The sequence below is a fragment of the Cebus imitator genome, unplaced genomic scaffold (genome assembly GCF_001604975.1).
Source record: "Cebus imitator isolate Cc_AM_T3 unplaced genomic scaffold, Cebus_imitator-1.0 Scaffold149, whole genome shotgun sequence".
Classification (NCBI taxonomy): domain Eukaryota; kingdom Metazoa; phylum Chordata; class Mammalia; order Primates; family Cebidae; genus Cebus; species Cebus imitator.
The window spans coordinates 2,673,724-2,693,711 of record NW_016107464.1 but is presented as its reverse complement, the minus strand read 5'-3'; the positions used below and the strand labels follow the sequence as shown (position 1 = coordinate 2,693,711).

The 19,988-nt window shown below is 38.2% G+C and overlaps 2 protein-coding genes across 13 annotated transcripts in view; one reads left to right on the top strand and one right to left on the bottom strand.

The window, feature by feature from the left end:
- The window catches only part of RNF38 (ring finger protein 38), a 128,947-nt gene that overhangs the window by 96,658 nt on the left and 12,301 nt on the right, over positions 1-19,988 (top strand). For all 12 annotated transcript variants that reach the window (XM_017543168.2, XM_017543170.2, XM_017543169.2 and 9 more), the window contains 6 exons: positions 7,484-7,697; positions 11,142-11,309; positions 12,573-12,743; positions 15,697-15,858; positions 16,172-16,278; positions 17,793-17,877. In XM_017543168.2, the coding sequence (XP_017398657.1) occupies positions 7,484-7,697; positions 11,142-11,309; positions 12,573-12,743; positions 15,697-15,858; positions 16,172-16,278; positions 17,793-17,877 (907 nt within the window). The remainder of the gene's footprint in view (positions 1-7,483; positions 7,698-11,141; positions 11,310-12,572; positions 12,744-15,696; positions 15,859-16,171; positions 16,279-17,792; positions 17,878-19,988) is intronic.
- LOC108314168 (60S acidic ribosomal protein P1-like) lies at positions 845-6,871 on the bottom strand. Its single transcript, XM_037743623.1, has 2 exons — positions 6,803-6,871; positions 845-1,274 (listed from the first exon to the last, which is right to left on the bottom strand). The coding sequence occupies exons 1-2, from the start codon at positions 6,869-6,871 to the stop codon at positions 918-920; spliced, it is 426 nt and encodes a 141-aa protein (XP_037599551.1). The 3' UTR covers positions 845-917.

Genomic DNA, 19,988 nt, shown 5'->3' with positions numbered 1-19,988 from the left:
AAAAAAAAAAAAAAATGCTGACAAAGCTGGCCACCATGGCTCACACCTGTAATTCCAGTACTTTGGGAGGCCAAGGCAGACAGGTCACCTGAGGTCAAGAACAAGACCAGCTTGGCCAAAATGGTGAAACCCTGTCTCTACTAAAAATACAAAAATTACCTGGGCGTGGTGGCGGGTGCCTGTAATCCCAGCTACTCTTGAGGCTGAGGCAGGAGAATCGCTGGAACCTAAGAGGCGGGGTTGCAGTGAGCAGAGATCACGCCCACTGCGCTCCAGCCTGGGGGACAGAGCGAGACTCCCTCTCAAAAAAAAAAACCAACAAAAGACTAACAAATACATGTACCCAGCATCTAGGTCAAAATAGTGTTATTGATCCCTCAGAGGCCGCAGGCATTACTCTTCCCCTTCATTTTTCTTGTTCTGGAATTTGACATTATTCCCTGTTGAGTCATGGTTTTTAATACCTATGAATATACTGTTAATATGATTTTGGATTTTGCCTGTTTTCATTTAAAAGTATTTTTGTTTTACTGTTTGTTTTTATTTATATATTTATTTTTTGTTTTTGAGACGGAGTTTCGCTTGTTGCCCAGGCTGGAATGCAATGGCAGGATCTCGGCTCACTGCAACCTCCGCCTCCTGGGTTCAAGCGATTCTCCTGCCTCAGCCTCCCAAGTAGCTGGGATAGGCATGTGCCACCACGCCCAGCTAATTTTGTATTTTTAGTAGAGACAGGGTTTCTCCATGTTGGTCTCAAACTCCTGACCTTAGGTGATCTGCCTGCCTTGGCCTACCAAAGTGCTGGAATTACAGACATGAGCCACTGCGCCTGGCCTCTGTTTATTAAGCATTCTGTTTTTATTTTTATTTAAAAAATTTTAAGTTCAGCTTTTTATTGAATGCATTATAAAAGAGGTTTAATCAAAAACACCAAAGCCCATGTTATCATACTCCTTGGATTCTTCTTTCTTTGCTTCCACTTTGTTCTCCTCAGTTGGAGCAGCAGCAGTGGAGGGGGCAGGACCTCCTGCTGGAGCAGCACCACCAGCCCCTACAGTGCAGATGAGGCTCCCAGTGTTGATGTTGGCCAGGGCCTTTGCACACAAGCCAGGCCAAAAAGATTCAAAATTGACACCAGCTGCTTTAATGAGGGCATTGATCTTGTCCTCCTTATCATGGTACAGAATGAGGGCCAAGTAGATGCAGTGCCGGTGAGCTCCAAGAGAGAGGCCATGACATTGGCGAATGTGGGGCTGGCGCTGCTGTATGTGATGCTAGTTAGAGGGATGAAGAGAGGGCCTCACCCCAGTTCGGCCTTAGCTTTCTCGGAAGGGCTAAGCAACTTAGTGGCAGCTGAAGAAAGGCAGCATTTTGTTTTTAATATTGGTAGCAGTAGCAATAGTTCTGTTACTGTGATATAATGTTCCATTTATCTGCTACAATTGTTGGCTGTTAACTCTGCCCAGTTTCTTCTTCTTTTTTTTTTTTTTTTTTTTGACAGACTTTGACTCCTGTTACCCAGGCTGGGGGTGCAGTGACATGATCTCGGCTCACTGCAACCTTCGCCTCCCAAGTTCAAGTGATTCTCCTGCCTCAGCCTCCTAAGTAGCTGGGACTATAGGCACCTGCCACCACACCAGGCTAATTTTTGTAGTAGAGACGGGATTTCACCATGTTAGCCAGACTCATCTCAAACTCCTGACCTCAGGTGATCCACTTGCCTGGCCTCCGAAAGTGCTGGGATTACAGGAGTGAGCCACCACACCCAGCTCTATTATAAACAGTACTGTTAGGAACCTTTGTGTGCACATCTCTCTGTGCAAAAGTTTCACTAGGATGTAAGTCTAGGAGTAGAACTGCTACGTCATAGGAAATGACTTAGACCAGGAAGGGAGTGTCAGAATGTCTATTTACAGATGATGATAATAGTAACTATCTTTGAGTTCTTTGAGAAGCATCATGGTCTTTGCTCAGGGCAACACAAAGGAGCAGTAGAGAGTATTTACTACTCAGAAAACTGGCTCTACTAGTGTTTTTTGTTTTTTTTTTTTTCCCCCTCAGCAGTGTGTTTTATTCTGCATTCTGTTCTTGTTTACTACTTAATATAGGTTAGCTATAAGCATAGCTGCTAGATTTTCTTCCCAGAAACAGGATGTGCCAGGCAGGTGCGGTTTTTAACACTATTATCTAGCAGGATTTCAGTTACAATGGTGAGCACAAAACTAGGTATTTGAAGAAAACAAATGAAGTGAAAGAGAGATACTATTAATAAATGCAGTTAAAACGAAGAGCTTGAATAAACAAGGCCATTAAACTCAATTAGCAACAAACTTCAAGAAACAGTAGAACAAGCAAAATCGAATTTTAGAGTATGTGTAATATGAGAGATGTAAGAGGGAAAGGAATGAGGGATATTGTTCTCATGAAAATCAACAAGAAATGTTAGCTGGTAAAACTAAATAGACAAAGTGAGTTCATTCTGGAAGATCAAGTGGAGGAAATTTTCCAAAATATAGTGTAACAGAGCAAATGAAAAATGTAGAAAAGTAAATTTAAGTATGCACACAGTGTCATAAGTTCTGAAAGTCTGCTAATATTTTCAGAAGAAGTCAATACAAGAAAATTAAAAAAAAAAAAAAAAGTAGGCTGGGCTTGGTGTCTTACCCACCTGTAATCCCAGTACTTTGGGAGGCTGAGGTGGGAGGATCACCTGAGGTCAGGAGTTCAAGACCAGCCTGGCCAACGTGGCCCAACTAAAAATACAAAAATTAGTTGGGCCCACATGGTGGTGTAGGCATGTAATCCCAGCTACTTGGGAGCTGAGGCAGGAGAATCTCTTGAACCCAGGAGGCGGAGGTTGCAGTGAGCCAAGATCACACCCTTATACTCCAGCCTGGGTGACAAAGCAAAACTCCGACTAAAAAAAGAAAAAAGTAAAATCATTTTCCAGAATTGAAGAAAGACTGAGTTTTGAACAGGATCTTGCTGAAATTTTAGAGCCATACACCAAGGATAAATAAAAATTTGCCAACATCCCAAGAGAGAAAATACTATCCATAAAGAAATGAGAAGTAAATTGACCACAAACTTCTTATTAACAGCATCAGATATAAGAGGACAGTGGACTAAATCTTCAAAGTTATGAGAGGATTTTTAACTTTGAAGTCTGTCGGCTGATTTACAATTAAAGTGTAATGTCAAAATATAAAAGCATGTTCAAATATTCAGAGACTCTGAAAGTTGGTAAATAACAGACAGATCCTTCCCCTGTATCTGTGGATTCAATCAGCTGCAGATTAAAAATACTCTTGAGATGCGTAACCTGTGGATACGGAGGACCATCCTTTTGTATCATTGGGTAGTGCCAACTTTGGGACTTCAGCATCCATGAATTTTGATAATCCAAGTGGTGCACTCCTGGAACCAGTCCACCATGAATAAGACTAATCACTAGAAGAAGAGAATGCATAAATTCTAATTTAAATAAACAACATAAGTAGAAAACTACTAACAAAAGGCAGAAAAGTGACTCCAAGAGGGAATAGCTTTGTGCTATTTACAAGTTTCTATACCTAAAACAAAATTACAAAGTTTGTATCTGTCACAAGTGACATTTGTCAATCTTCACTGTTTTGTATTTAAAGATTTTTCAGTAATTCTGCGTCTTAAATGTTCTGCCACACAAAGGGACACAAAACAGATTTAATGAGAGAGAATACAGGAAAGATCAGAATTAAAATTGTGAAATCTGTCAGCATGAGGACTGGATCTAATTTTGTGATTAGTCTGAGAGCTACTAAAATTATTTTTAGTAGGGAAATGAGATCAAGTGGCAACAATTGAGAATAAATAGTATTAAAAGAGGCTCTGGTTTGTGGACAGGTGGGGTATTAAGGGAGATGAGTGATCTGAGCATATACTATTTTGATTTTAAGGTGCACATTTTTTCAAATTTTAACATCTAATGAAGACTTAAAATTGGTATATCATGTCTTCTTGGCCACTTTTCTTTTTAGCAATGCATAAAATAGTCCTTTAAAATGTTTTTATAGGTAAAGAAATGTTGCTATGTGCACATACATGAACTAGCACTGTAATGTTTCTTTAATCTGCTGTCTTAGCCCAGAAGTCATAAATCCCTAGTAGCAGAGAGCACAACTAGCACCTGATCTTGGCTTCCAGATACCACTCTATAGTCGAAGGAACCAGAGCTCTTTGTAGCATTGGTTAATTCCACTACAAGATGAGTCTGGAGAGATTGTGGTGCAGATACTAAGGAAGTGCTCAGAAGAATGGGGACATATGAAAGAGCACAGGGGCCAAACTGAAAGTGTTGCCACTGGAATAATCTGAACAACAAAATAAAACGATGGACAAAAGAAATATAAAACCCAAAGAATAAAATAAATATCTGAGTCTATGTTGGTTATAAGTAACTGAATGACAAACAGCTCTTTCTTATAGAAGATTTCTAATTAATGTAGAACTAAGAGAAATAGAAAGTCACCAATAGAACAGTCTAGTAGTGTTTGCTGCAGGTTCCATCCGTGCATGCTAAAATTATTGGTAAAACTTTAAGCAGAAGGATATTTGCCTGTTCTCAAGGTCTCTTCACCCAAATATTTGATAATTACCAAAGGAAGAATTGGCTTTGTATGGAGGATCCAGGTGATTATTTTTGATATGACCATTGATGCATATTGATGTCGTGTGCCTCCTTTATATGATGCCCCCTTCAAATGATATATCACCTCTGCCATATCTTTTCCAATAACACATAAACTTAGGCACATAACATAATGAGAAACCCAGGATGGAGGGGCATTCTGCAGAATGAATTTCTACTATATTCAGAGGTGTCAAGGACATGAAAGACAAGGAAAGACTCAAACTGTCAAAAATTGGCGAATATTAAGAAGACAAGACAATGCGATATGGGTTCCTGCATTTGGATTCAAACAGTGAGGGGTCAATAGTGGAAAAATCACCATGCATTCTATAGTTTAGTTAATAGTATGGTATCAGGATTTATTTAATTTTGGTAATTTTTCTATGGTTATGGAAGATACTAACTCAAAGGGAAGCTGGTTGAGGGGTATGCAGAAACACTATATTAAATAATTACCTCAAAATGTCTTTATGGCCAGGCGCATGGTGGCTCACCTCTGTAATCCCAGTACTTTGGGAGGCCAAGGTGGGTGAATTATCTGAAATCAGAAGTTTCAGACCAGCATGGCCAAACTGGTGAAACCCCGTCTCTACTAAAAATACAAAAAAAATAAGAAAATAAATAGCTGGGGGTGGTGGCACAGATATCTTTAAACCCTGCTAGTCGGGAGGGACTTGAACCTGTTAGGCGGAAGTTGCAGTGAGCCCCAGAGATTGCTCCAGTGTACTCCCACCCGAGTGACAAAAGTGAAACACCATCTTAAAAAGTTTTTAGTCCTAAGGTGGAGGGCATCAATAAAATACAGTAACTAGATTTTGAAGCAAAATGCAAAAAGCATTATACTAAAAATAAACTTAGAAGAAACAATTAATGGAGCAAGAAGTTGGAGGGATGGTAGCAAAAGTATCTTTGCAAGTTGATCTCATAAAGGAATGCCCCTTGTTCTTTTAAGATTGGAGAATTTGGAGTAAGAAGCAGCAGACTTAGAGGAACACGGGGAAGATTAGGGAAAAAGTGACTGATCTCAGCAAAGAAAGTTGCTGAAATGACACTTGGAACTCTTCCTAGAAGGGAGATGTTTGACCTCCTTTGCCCAATGTAGAGTGCAATTTTAATGAGGCTGGCTACTTTTTCAAGATGGTTTTCTGGGGAGCCACTGTAAAAAGCAGTGGAGGTGAATTGTGAAAGTTTAGAGAAGGGCAAAATGAAAGTTTAGTCATAATAATATGTTTATTAAAACTGTGTAGATGACTAGTACATGGAGAGTAAATGTGGCTTGCTTCAATAAGCAAATTCTCTTTGTTTTTATTTTAAAGACAGGATCTCACTGTGTTGCCCAGGCTGGAGTGCAGTGGCATGGTCTCGGTTCACTCCAGCCTCGGCCTTCCAGGCTTTAGGTGATCCTCCCACTTCAGCCTCCCAGGTAGCTGGGACTACAGGTGCACATCACCACGCCCGACTGATTTTTTGTAATTTTGGGTAGAAACAGGGTTTCACCATGTTTCCCAGTCTGGTCTTGAACTCCTGGGCTCAAGGGGTCCACCTGCCTCGGCTTTTCAAAGTGCTAGGATTACAGACATGAACCCATTACACCAGGCCCAACAAGCAAATTCTAATTTAAAATCCTATATAAATATATACACCCAGTGTGTACCCATAAAAATTAAAAGTTAAAATTTTATATGTTCTTGGAATATTTATGTTGATACTGTCTCTCAGTCATGTTCATTCTCAATCATATTTATTGTGTGTTTACCCGGTTTCTATTTGCAGTTGTCAGCACATTATATGTTCTTTGGTTATTTCACGTTTTTCTCTTATTTTGAAAAAGTATCATTTGGCCACATAGGAACTCTGTATGTGTTAGTTAAAAAGACAAAAAAGTGCCCATTATGTGAATGAGGAATACTGACAACATATATACAGATTAAAGTTCATTTTATTACAGTGTTTAAGAAGGGAAAAAATAGTAGGTTAAATCATACCAAATTATTGATCTTAGACTATTTTTTACTTATAAAAAAGGCAATTTCATATCATACAAGAAAAAATTTTCCGTAGCTGTTGATTTCTAAATACTTTCAGAGATGAATACCAATATTGTTTTCTTTCATTATTTTATAAAACATATACCTTGTATTTAAATTTGTAAGAGCTGGCGGTGAATTTTAGCAGTTCTTTAATACTGAAGCTTACAGGCATGTGCCATCACACCCGGCTAATTTTTTGTATTTTTAGAAGAGATGAGGTTTCTCCATGCTAGTCAGGCTAGTTTCAAACTCCCAAACTCAAGTGATCTGCCCACCTCGGCCTCCCAAAGTACTGAAACTACAGGCGTGAGCCACCACGCCCAGCCTGTGAATTACCAGTTCTTTAAAGGTTAGACAAGAATTCAGATTTTTTTTTTTTTTTTTTTTTTTTTTTTAAGATGGAATCTTGCTCTGTGGCCCAGGCTGGAGTGCAGTGGCATGATCTTGGCTCACTGCAAACTCCACCTCCTGTGTTCAAGTGATTATCCTGCCTCAGCCTCCCTAGTAGCTGGGATCACCGGTGCCTACCACCATGCCTGGCTGATTTTTTGTATTTTTAGTAGAGATGGGGTTTCTAGGAAGAGTTCCAAGTGTCATTTCAGCAACCTTCTTTGCTGAGATCAGTCACTTTTTCCCTAATCTTCCCCGTGCTCCTCTAAATCTCCTGCTTCTTTAATACTGAAGCTTACTTTAGCATATACTGTTGATATCAAAGAAAGACAATACAGAATCCTGATGGATCACAACAATAAACATAATGACTTTCTTTTTGACATTTTTACAGTCCTCCTGTCAGGCGCCAGAGAGGAAGAAGGGATCGTCTGTCTCGACATAATTCCATTAGTCAAGATGAAAACTATCACCATCTCCCTTATGCACAGCAGCAAGCAATAGAGGAGCCTCGAGCCTTCCACCCTCCGAATGTATCTCCCCGTCTGTTACATCCTGCTGCTCATCCACCCCAGCAGAATGCAGTCATGGTTGACATACATGATCAGGTACAGTAATAGAATGTCTTGGAAATACAGAAGCTGAAATTTTGTGGCAGTTTGAGATTTTTTTGGCGTTTTTTTGCAAATTTCTTTTAATTTTACCTAAAATGAACTTAATTAAGTTCCTCATTCCTTTTAATAATTGAGATTTAAATGCTACACAGGTTCCATAGAAGAAAGTTGAACTTAAAAAATTAGGGAGCCTGGTACCGTGGCTCATGCCTGTAATCCCAGCACTTTTCGGAGGCCAAGGTGGGCGCATCACTTGAGCTTAGGAATTTGAGAGCAGCCTAAAACAGTGAAAACCTGTATCTGCTAAAAATAGTAAAATTAGCTGGACGTGGTGGCAGATGTTTATGGTCCTAGCTAAGGCAGAAGAATCACTTGAACTCAGGAGGTGGAGGTTGCAATGGGCCAAGATCACACAACTGCACTGGGTGACAAAGTGAGGCTTCGTCTCAAAAAAAAAAAGGATCAAGGTTATGAGAGCTTAGAATGAATTCATGTATGGCTGATTTGAAATTATTGATTTAAGATTAATAGGAATAGCAGACAGCTGGTAGTTTGAGTACATATCCCTGTTTCCCTTTCCTTCTGTTTCTTCTGGAATAATTCAATAAGCAAGACAATTGGGTACATCTTTGCTTACAGGTTTCCATAGGTCTCCAAGGATATGACAGGTACAAGGCTACAGTGCTTCCTTTCCCTTTTTTTCCTGCCCAGAACTGAAGGACTAGCTGAGAAGAGGGGTTGCCTATCTTCAGAGCCTGAGGATGAAGACCACAATTTCATGGTTTTCTGTGGAGTTTCTCAGGTCAAAAAAAGACATATATCTATACATGTCCTTATAAAAGTTGCTGGATTTTAAGGATAAAGAGAAAATCTTGCAAGTTTATAAACTGAAAAAATTACCAGAGAAAGCTAATGAGAATAGGATCTGATTTTTAATCTACTGCACTAGATAATATATAGTGACAATCAAGATAAAACATCTTACCCAATACTGTTCTTATGCCAGACGTTTTTATCATGTTTATGAAATACTTTTAAAAATTGATTATGTAGGAAACATTACATTATTTGTGGCCATAACCTGATAAAAGTATGGATATAAATACTGAAAAAAAAAAAATTGTATCTTTTCTCCACCCCCTTGAGCAAGAAAAGCAAAATAGAGGAGTGTTCACAAAGTCCCATTTTGGTAAGCATAACGAATATGTATGTGACTACATGTATAGGACTATATGAACACAGAGAAATACATAATAGGCTTGTGGGGTAAGTGCTGAAGTGAAGAGGTGTGGTTAGTGATGGAGAGCCAAAGAAAAAAGATTGCATTTCAGAAAAGGCAACGTCTCATTTACATAGTAGTGTTATGTGTTGAGTCTGTATATTGGAATATGAAAAGATTACATATATAAATAACCAGAACAACACAAGAAGTAGAAATCCTTAGCAGACCAGTAGCCATGGCAGAAATTATAAAAGCATAACAAGTCTGTCTTTAAAAATTACACCTGGGGCTGGGCATGGTAGCCCATGCCTATAATCCCAGCACTTGGGGAGGTCGAAGCAGGTGGATCACCTGAGGCCTAGGAGTTTGAGACCAGCCTTGCCAACATGGTGAAACCCCATCACTTACTATTGTGTTATAATTACCTATAGGGTTCAGTATAGCAACAGCAACGTGCTGTACAGGTTTGTGGCCTAGGGTCAATAGGCTGACATATGAGCCTAGGAGTATAGAGGCTCTGCCATCTAGGTTTGTATAAGTATACTCTATGATGTTAGCACAACAATGAAATCACCTGACACATTTCTCAGAATGTGTCCCAGTCGTTAAGTGATGCATGAGTAGATATACATGGCATATGACTTGATAAATGAATGTAGGTGATTTGGAACAAGAGAGAATTGCTAATAAGTGATCCTGGGACAGTTGGGTGACCAAATGAAAACATGACATTTGATTCATTACTTCATACCATTTTCAGGAGTCAATGCCAGAGAGATTAAAGATTTAAGTGTTAAAGGCAAAACTATAAATTTTTAAGAAAGTAACAACGAATAACTTCGTGATCTTCAGTAGGGAAGACTTTCTCTTAAGACAGAAAAGGCACCAACTATTGATGAATTAAACTCAAAGATATTATCAGAAATAGACATAAACATATATTAGTCATTTACTTTTTGACAGAAATGCCAAAGAATTCAAGGAGGGAAGAGATTTTTTTTTCCTTTCTTTCTTTCTTTCTTTTTTTTCTTTTTTTTTTTTTTTTTTTTTTTTTTTAAGATGGAGACTCACTCTGTCACCCAGGCTAGAGTACAGTGGTGCGATCTTGGCTCACTGCAACCTCCACCTCCTGAGTTCGAGCGATTTTCCTGCCTCAGCCTCCCAAGTAGCTGGGATTATAAGTGCATGCCACGGTGTCTGTCTAAAGTTTTTTTGTAATTTTAGTAGAGATGGGATTTCACCATATTGGCTGGGCTTGTCTCAAAATACTGACCTCAAGTGATCAGCCTGCCACTGCCTTCCACAATGTGCTGGGATTATAGGCACCCGCCACCACACCCGGCTGATTTTTTTATTTTTAGTAGAGATGGGGCTTCACCATGTGTGCAAGGCTGGTCTCATCCTCCTGATGAGCTGATCTACCTACCTCGGCCTTCCAAAGTGCTGAAATTACAGGTGTGAGCCACTGTGCCCGGCCAAACTAATATCATATTTTTTTCAGTTGTGTTTATATTGGCAAAAGAATTGAAAACAACATGAACGTGTGTTGGTACACCATATGATAGGACTATGTTAAGCGAATGTTTCTTGAAATGTCTGGCTAGTATCAAAAACAACATATCTTGAATACATATCTGCAATGTAGTATTAAATGGAAAAACAACGTTACAAAGTAGTATGATCTCATTTCTTTTAAGAAAACAAAAACATGACAATTTATGTGTAATTGTGCTGAAAGAGTAGAAGGATGAGTTATCAGCATTGTTTGCCTCTGAGTTTTAGGTAGGTTGGGAGTAACATTGGCTAGGAGGGAAAGGAGACTTTAATACTACTTTGCATTGTTTTGCTAGTTGTATTGAAAGTTTGTTTTGAATGTGACCAAATAATGGAAGATAAAAGCTTTCATGTTTCCAGAAATTTTCTTTTTAAGAAAGTACTCTGCCTTATAAGGGTTAATGTAGTAATCCATTATTTCCCTGGGCTTTTGAAGTCATTTGAGGGAGGAGTTTAGCCCCAGTTTTGTGGGAATAGTACATACTCTTGAAATAGCCAGCTCTCCCATAAAAAGACAATGAATATTCTGGTTAAAACTATTGGAGAGTACATTGTGAAAATCCAGGTAGCCCAGAGAGGAGCCAGTAAATGACCAAATGTTGATTTTGAATAGTTAACATTTTTATCTAAACAGCTAAAGTTCGTTTGTTTTTTCTTTAAAGCTCCATCAAGGAACAGTCCCTGTTTCTTACACAGTAACAACAGTGGCACCGCATGGGATTCCACTCTGCACAGGCCAGCACATCCCTGCTTGTAGTACACAGCAGGTCCCAGGATGCTCTGTGGTTTTCAGTGGACAGCACCTCCCTGTCTGTAGTGTGCCTCCTCCAGTAAGTCTATGTCTTTGTTCTCATTAGATATTACTATTAAGCACACCAGCCCGAATTTGGTTTTGTAACTTATTGACTCTGGAATCCCTCTTTAGAGGAGCTAACTGCATTATATAAGCAAATGAAATTTAAGAGACTCCTTTTGTAGTTTCACTTTAAAGTGAAAAGGCCAATTTTATTGCAACAAAAATCTCAGCAACCATTTAATAAAATTAGCTTTAAAACCTGATATTATAGTTTTACATTGATTATACATATTTGAATATGCTGAAGGTCAAACCATGTTTTCTCATATATCAACCCCATTTATAGTTAAAGCCAATGAAGGTCAGTCTAAGTCTCAGAGACCTTAGTGTTCATCACTTACTGAGTTTTAATGGGCAATTTGAGTGCTTGGTCTTATTCCTTACTATAGGAAAACTATGATGAAAATAGCATCAGCCGCCATTTTCTCGTCACTGAATCTGAAAAGTTAAATGACTTGCTTAGTGTCATAGAAACAGCTAAGATGGGAGAGCAGAGATTCATACCCACTTTTTTTCTTGCCTCTGAAGCTTATGTTTTGTCCTTTAATCTCAGCCCCCTTTCAGAAATGAGGGTACTGTATTTAAATGATTTATTTAAGGTCAACAATGTCTTCAAAGGAAAGCACTTAGCAAATCTTAAATATAACTCTTAATACCTTGCTCTGAATGTGACATTAAAACACACACACTCCCCCCATGCTAATTTAACAGATTAAACACACACACACACGCGCGCGCGCGCGCCACCCCACACACCCAATACTAATTTAACAGATTAATTTACCCAAGCTTGGTGTTTCAAGTGATAGAAACATTGTACCAAATTTAAGAATTAACATACTGAGAGATCATAAGGCAATTAATTGACAGTTGTGTTCTTATAAAAATCCTAGGAAGAAAAATATTTCTGCAGGATTGAAAAGGGGAGTTTCTTGAAGTATCACTAGTGTTTGCTACTTCTTAAACCAACTAGAGAGAGGTTCCTTTTCTAGGCAGGACTTACTCCTGCACCCTGTTTCATAGATGTTTAAAAGGCTAAAATAAAGTTAAGTGGTTCAACCAGTTTGTAAAAATTATATAAAATACAGAATAATTATTATCAATACTTTATACTTTACCAGTAGATATACTAGTAGTTCATTGTTAATATAAGTTATTAAAACATTTGTATGATTTTGGGAGAGGTATGACAATGACAGATTTGAATCTCACTACTGTAATGGTTTCTTTTTTACAGATGCTTCAGGCATGTTCAGTTCAGCACTTACCAGTACCATATGCTGCATTCCCACCCCTTATTTCTAGTGATCCATTTCTTATACATCCTCCTCACCTTTCTCCCCATCATCCTCCTCATTTGCCACCACCAGGCCAGTTTGTCCCTTTCCAGACACAGCAATCACGATCGGTAGGTATCTCTACTATTATGTCAGAAGTCTTAATTTTTAATTAATTTTTAATTTTTTCAGAATGTTTAGACCAGGCAGATAACCTTAGTGGATGTAAGAACCAGAAGAATGCCTAAGTTACTATGTTTAAATGGCACATTTAAACATAATAACTTGGTCAGGTGCAATGGCTCACGCCTGTAATTCCAACACTTTGGGAGGCTGAGGCGGGCAGATCACCTTGGGTCCGGAGTTCAAGACCAGCCTGGCCAACATGGTGAAATTTTTTCTCTACTAAAAATACAAAAATTAGCTGGGCATGGTGGCACATGCCTGTAATCCCAGGTACTTAGGAGGCTGAGGCAGGAGAATCACTTGAACCTGGGAGGCAGAGGCTGCAGTGAGCCAAGATCATGCCACTGTACTCCAGCCTGTGCGACAGAGCGAGACTCTGTCTCCAAAAAAAAAATAAACATAATAACTTAGGCATTCTTCTGGTTCTTAAAGGAATCCAAACATATACAAATTAGTAAAGACATTTACCTTAAATTTCTGGTTTCTTAAATTTTTCTAGTTATTTTAATGTCACATTTGTTTTCTATCGCATCTGGAACCCTTCAGGAAGTAAATCTGAAGAAAAGTTTTTAGTTGTACTGTTTTTTTCTTTTTATGTGGTTCTAAATTGGAAAATGAGAATACTATAAAATTGTTAATACTTGTTAGAATAATATTTGTATTCAGTTAGGTAAGTAAATTAACCCTTCTGAATTTCAATTACTTTTTCTGAAGGCCTGGTTTTCCACTGTTGTGATAAAAAGTAGATGAGGTAGTCTATTAATGTAGCTAATTCTGTCTTGGGACCGTGATATAGTTGAGAGACATATTATTTTAAGAGACTGGGAGAGGTAAGTACTATGTAAGTACAAAGAAGGGCACAGGAAAAAAAGGTCCAGTTCTTTGAATAGGCTGGGTTTAGCATTGGAACCATCAGACATTAAGGAGAAACAGGAGAGAGAACCTATGGAAATGGCTAGAGTGGAAGATTTCAGCTCTATGGAAAGAACTGGACAGTTTATTATAGCAGAGTCTTTCCATTGTTTACTAAGGATTTCTGTACCATGCTGGGTACCAAAGAGGCTGCTGTCCTGAAAACTATAGAAGCAATTATGACACAAGTCTGGCTCATCATAAAAGTTAGAATTGCTTCTGCAAGAGAATCTTTTCTTGGAATTAGGATTGGATTTGTGCCAGGAAGTTCTCAGCTTCCAGTATCTGGGAATTCAGGCTTAAAGCAAAATTTAGCTATCACTGGTATCTAAATTTGGAATTCTTTTAAAGGTCCACTCACATAGCCATATCATGACTTCATTTTCAGTAGTGTTGTCATAGTGTAAGCAGTTGTGATTTCTCTCAAGCATGCATAGGCTTCCAAACTAAAGCTTAGTATTTACTTATATTTGAATAACATGTTGCTATTCTGTAACTAAGGGAGGAAGTCAGACTAACATTTAAAAATACATGTGCCCAAGAGAATTCAATTGAAAACATCACAGAAATGTGTACACAAATGTAGTAGTAGCATTATATCCTAATAGTCAAAAAGTAGACAATCCAAATGTCCATCAACTCATAAATGGATGAGCAAAGAGTGGTATCCCTGCAATGTAATTTTCGCCCATAAAAAGGAGTGAAGCATTGATAAAGTCCACGAAACGGATGAGCTTTGAAAGCAACATCCTAAGCAAAGAAGATAGACACAACTTCTTGCTTGTTCCATTTAAATGAACTGGTTCCATTTACATGAAATGTGTAGAATAAGCATACATAAAAATGGTAAGCTGATGGCTTGGGGAAATGGAGATTGACTGATAATGGGCATACAGTTTCTTTTTGGGGTGTTAAAAATGTTCTGGAATTAGATAATGGTTACATAATTGTGAATATACCAAAAATCTATTTAGTTGCATTCCTTTATCGTATGTCAGTTATATCTCAATGAACTGGTTTTTGTTTTCTTGTGGTTTTTGTTTTCAGACGGAGTCTCCCTCTTGTTGCCCAGGCTGGAGTGCAGTGGTGTGATGTCAGCTCATTGCAGCCTCTGCCTCCCGGGTTCAAGTGATTCTCCTGCCTCAGCCTCCTCAGTAGCTAGGATTACAGGCGCCTGCCACCACATCTGGCTAATTTTTGTATTTTTAATAGAGAGATAGGGTTTCACCATGTTGGTCAGGCTGGTCTCAAACTCCTGACTTCAGGTGATCCACCCACCTCAGTCTCCCAAAGTGCTAGGATTACAGGCATGTGCCTCTGCCGCCAGCTGAACTGTTCTTTTAAAAAAATACGTATCTGCTGTGTGCTTTGCATAGCACCACATTGCCTCAGTGTTCACCACAAACTTTTGAATTAGGCTATGAACATGCCAGTTTTATGGATGATAGTACTCAGGTTCAGATTAGGTAATTTATCGAAAAGTTACATGGCTTATTGGTGACAGTACCAAGATTCTGTCTAATGTCCAAAAGCCCACAATCTTTTTGCACAGCATTATGCTTTCTGTACCATATCTCATTTAGCCCCGTTTCTGATTTATAAATGCACTTCATGTTTTGTTTAATCTGTGAAACATTGTGTCTGAAAATTTTTTAGATCAGGGTGCTATGACTGGAAAAGTAATTTTAATTTTCCTATCATTGGCTTACTTGATTACTTTTTTTTTTTTTTTTGTCTTCTCATTTTAAGAGAAGTCTCAAGTAGTAAAATAAATGGAGAATAATGGAATTGTTTAATAACATGTTTTAAACCTTATTGAAATTAAACGTAGGAAGATTTTACTGTAGTCTATATGTTTACTTGCATGAATTTTAGATTCGTGTGAACATCAAGAGATGCATAGCCTTAGAGACATTTGGGGGTTTTAAATTTGTGCTTATTGTAAAGCATCATCTATTTAAACACATATATATTTTTTCCCCTCAGCCTCTGCAAAGGATAGAAAATGAAGTGGAACTCTTAGGAGAACATCTTCCGGTAGGAGGTTTTACTTACCCTCCATCAGCCCACCCCGCAACATTACCTCCATCAGCTCCTTTGCAGTTCTTAACACATGATCCTTTGCACCAGGAGGTGTCCTTTGGAGTAGTAAGTTTTCATACGTTGTTATGTTAATTATTTGTGTTGGCAACTTATTTGTTCTGAGTTATATTTCAGTATAACTCACCGTATTTAGAATTATATGTATTCTAAACAGCATTCAGTTGGAAAATTATATTTAGAAATACACCTAAGTGTATGGTTTAAAATGGTTGTTGCATAAATAAGTTCGAATTTAAAACATACTAAAAACCTTGAACAATAAAGAACTTTAGTGTTGTTTTTTTTTTAGATACTTAATTTGACAGATTATTTTTAAATGTGGAGTCCTAAATTTTTTTTAACATTTTTTTCCCTGCAGCCTTATCCTCCATTTATGCCTCGTAGGCTCACAGGACGTAGTAGATATCGATCCCAGCAGCCAATACCACCTCCCCCGTATCATCCCAGCTTACTGCCATATGTGTTGTAAGTTTTTTCTTATCTTAATGATTTCTAAATTTTGAAACTCTTGAGATTATCTTTCCTTTATGAATGTCGTCTTTGTGGTCTAGCTGGGGTGTGTCAGTTATTTGTTTTTACTTAATGTTAAAGGGTGGGGTGAGGGGAGCCAGTTAAAGGTGAAAGAAGGAGAATAGTAACATTGGAGAAGTGGGGAAGGAAGAAACCTGTGAGCCAAAAAATAGGTTTAACAAATCAAGAAGCAAGGTTAAGATTTTTGCCTCTTTTACAACTGCTGTTACTTACCACCAATCTTGAGTATTCAGCTTTTGGTCCTGTTTTTCTTGGGGGGAAAAAGGAAAAAAATTATTTCTATGTCTTAGAACTACTCTGTTTGGATTAAGTTGGTCTGTAAGAGAAATACCCATAGGTGGTAAACATGGTAGCTTTGTTTTGGGACAGAGTCTCACTCTTTTGCCCAGGCTGGAGTGCAGTGGTGCAATCTCAGCTCACTGTAACCTCCGCTTCCCAGATTCCAGCGATTTTCCTGCCTCCGCCTCCCAAGTAGCTGGTGGTACTTGCAGGCATGTACCACCATGCCCAGCTAATTTTTGTACTTCTAGTAGAGATGGGGTTTCACCATGCTGGCCAGGCTGGTCACAATCTCCTGACCTCAGAGAACTGACCATCTTGCCCTCCCAAAGTGCTGGGATTACAAGTGTGAGCCATCTCGCGTGGTCGGTAGTTCTTTATTTCTCTCTCATATAATAAAGTCTAGAAATAGGCAACTCAATGATTTGTTAGCCCTGTGACTATGAACATTGTTAATTGCTTCCTATCCATGATCTAAGATGGCCTCTCAGGCTCTAGTCATAGGTCCACATTCCACCTAGCAAAAAAAAAAAAAAAAAAAACAGATTCCTCTGCCTACCTGCTCCTCTCAAAGTTATGTCCCAGAAGGTGCACGTATAACCCCGCCTGTGTATCACATTGGCCATAACTTAGTCACATGTCTATAATTTCTAGGAAAGCTAGGGAGTACAGTCTTTATACCAGAAGGCCACATGCCTGTATTACCACACTGTTGTAGTTTTTCCTTCCTTCTTCCTCCTCCTCCTCCTTTTCTCTATTTATCTTTCTGTCTTAATGTCAGATATATATGTCTCCCAATTTTGTTCTTAAAATGTTTTAATTTAAGGTCTTTTGCATTTCCCTATAAATTTTAAAACCAGCATGTGAGTTTTTACTTAAAAAGTACTTGCTGCAATCTTGGTAGGTATTGCATGAAATTTACAGATTATTTTAAGGAAAAAGTGACATCTTAATGATACTGAGTCTGCTAATCTTATATGGCATATTTCTGTTTATTCACTTTTAAGTTATCCTAGCAGTATATCTGCAGTTTTTATTGTTTAGTTCTTGCATGTGTTTGGGTAAGTGACCATTCTTCATCCTTATAGCACTGGCCTCTGTCCTCCCTGTCCTGTTCATTGAATTAATGTACTCATATATCAATGCTTGTGTGATTGTTTTCACTGCAGATCAATGCTTCCAGTGCCACCTGCAGTGGGCCCAACTTTCAGCTTTGAATTGGATGTAGAAGATGGAGAAGTAGAAAATTATGAGGTTAGTAGATGAATTGTGAATTCATTTGGGGAGTATTGTGTATATGAAAGTATTATTCAGGGTCCAATCTTTTGACTTCCTGGGCCACATTGGAAAAAGAATTATTGTCTTGGGTCACACATAAGATACACTAACAGCCAATAAGCTTTTTTAGAAATTGGAAAAAAAACTTATAATATTTTATGAAAGTTTATGAATTTGTGTTGGGGTATATTCAGAGCCATCCTGGGCTGCATATGGGCCATATGTTTGACAAACTTGATCTAAACATTTATTAGGTAAACACTTAGTACATTTCAAGATACAAACATGTCATAAAAACGTTTAACATCTTTAAGAATATTTGAATGTGTACTACCACTTACCCTTGATAATATGTAGGTAGATTGGTGCTCTGTTAGAATTACATACAATTCCAGTGAGAGAATGCAAATGAGAAAACAGCAAATTTTGATTAGGTGTGCTGAAAGGATTTTGTGGAAGCCAGAATGTTTGTGCTAGATCATAAATAATGTAGAAGCTTTTTCATGTGTAAGATTTAGGCAGAGAAGTGCTGGACATTCTTGAGAATCAACATACCATCTGGTTAAAGTGAAAGGGAGAGAATAGGCATTTGATTGAAAAACTCTCTTGGTTGTCCTTGATTGCTTGCTACAGAGTGGACATAATTTTGAATATTGTGGGGGAGGAAGGAATCACTAAATGTTTTCATTGCTTTATGGCACAGTGCTCTTAAATATGAGTCAAAACTGCCAGTACTGTGATGTAATTGATGGGAGTGGTTAGAAAATGGTGACAGGTAAGCCTGTTTAGTTGTTGTAATAGGTCAGGCAATAAATTATAAAACCATGCGTGTTCTGAACTTTAGGAACTGTGACTAGAAAGGAATACCACAGACAACCAATTTTGACAAGGCCACCAGGAAGACACAATGGGGGAAGGATAGACTCTTTAAGAAATGGTGTTGGGAAAACTGGATATCCACCAGCCAAAGAATGAAGCTGGACCTTTATATTACACATGAAAGTTAACTCAGAGTGGATTAAAGACCTAAATTTAAGACCTGAAATTATAAAAGTGCTGAAAGAAAACAGGGAAATGCACCTTGATATTGGCTTGGCATTGGTTTTTTGGCCATCACACCACAAGCTTAGGCAACAAAAGCTAAAATAAATAATTGGGACTACATTGAACTAAAAAGCTTCTTTACCACAAAAGAAAGAAGGAATGAAATGAAGGGTAGCCTACAGGTTGGGACAAAATATGAAAAGTATATATCTGATAAAGGGTTAATATTTTAAAAATATATAAGGAACTTACATAACTCAATAGCAAAAAACAAAAAAAAAAAGAATAACCCAATTTAAAAAAAAAAAATGGGTGAAGGCCCTGAATAGACATTTCTCAAAGAAGATAACAAAATGGCCAACCAGGTACATGAAAAGGTACTCAACATTATAGTCATCAGGGAAATGTAAATCAAAGCTACAGTAAAATACCACCTCACAACTGTTAGGATGGCTGTTATTGGACTTTCTGTTAAGTATTGACAAGAATGTAGAGAAAAGGGAATGCTTTTATCATGGGCTGCAGAGTGAATGTTGTGTTAGCAGGCATGCTTTCCCCATAAAAAAAAAAAAAAACAGTAAAGCCTGGATGATAGTGCATCTTGGTTTACTGAATATTTTAAGACCACTTTTAAGGACTACGTTCAAAAAAAAAGATTCCTTTCAAATATTACAGCTCATGTGCTCTGATGAAGATGTACAAAGAGATGAATATTGTTTTTAGACTTAGCATAATTTCTTAAGGGCCCTCAGAATGACAAATGAGCATTGGCTTCAACCTACAGTCACCAGCTGTATTAGCCCCTAACAAAAGATTCAGCCTGTTCTTTGAAGCCAGGTATTGACTTCTCTTTGTAGCTATGAAAATCTTAAAGGCCTCTTCCAAAATAGTACTGTTCCATCTACATTGAAAATCTATTCTTGGCTGGGCGCGGTGGCTCAAGCCTGTAATCCCAGCACTTTGGGAGGCCGAGGCGGGTGGATCACGAGGTCAAGAGATCGAGACCATCCTGGTCAACACGGTGAAACCCCATCTCTACTAAA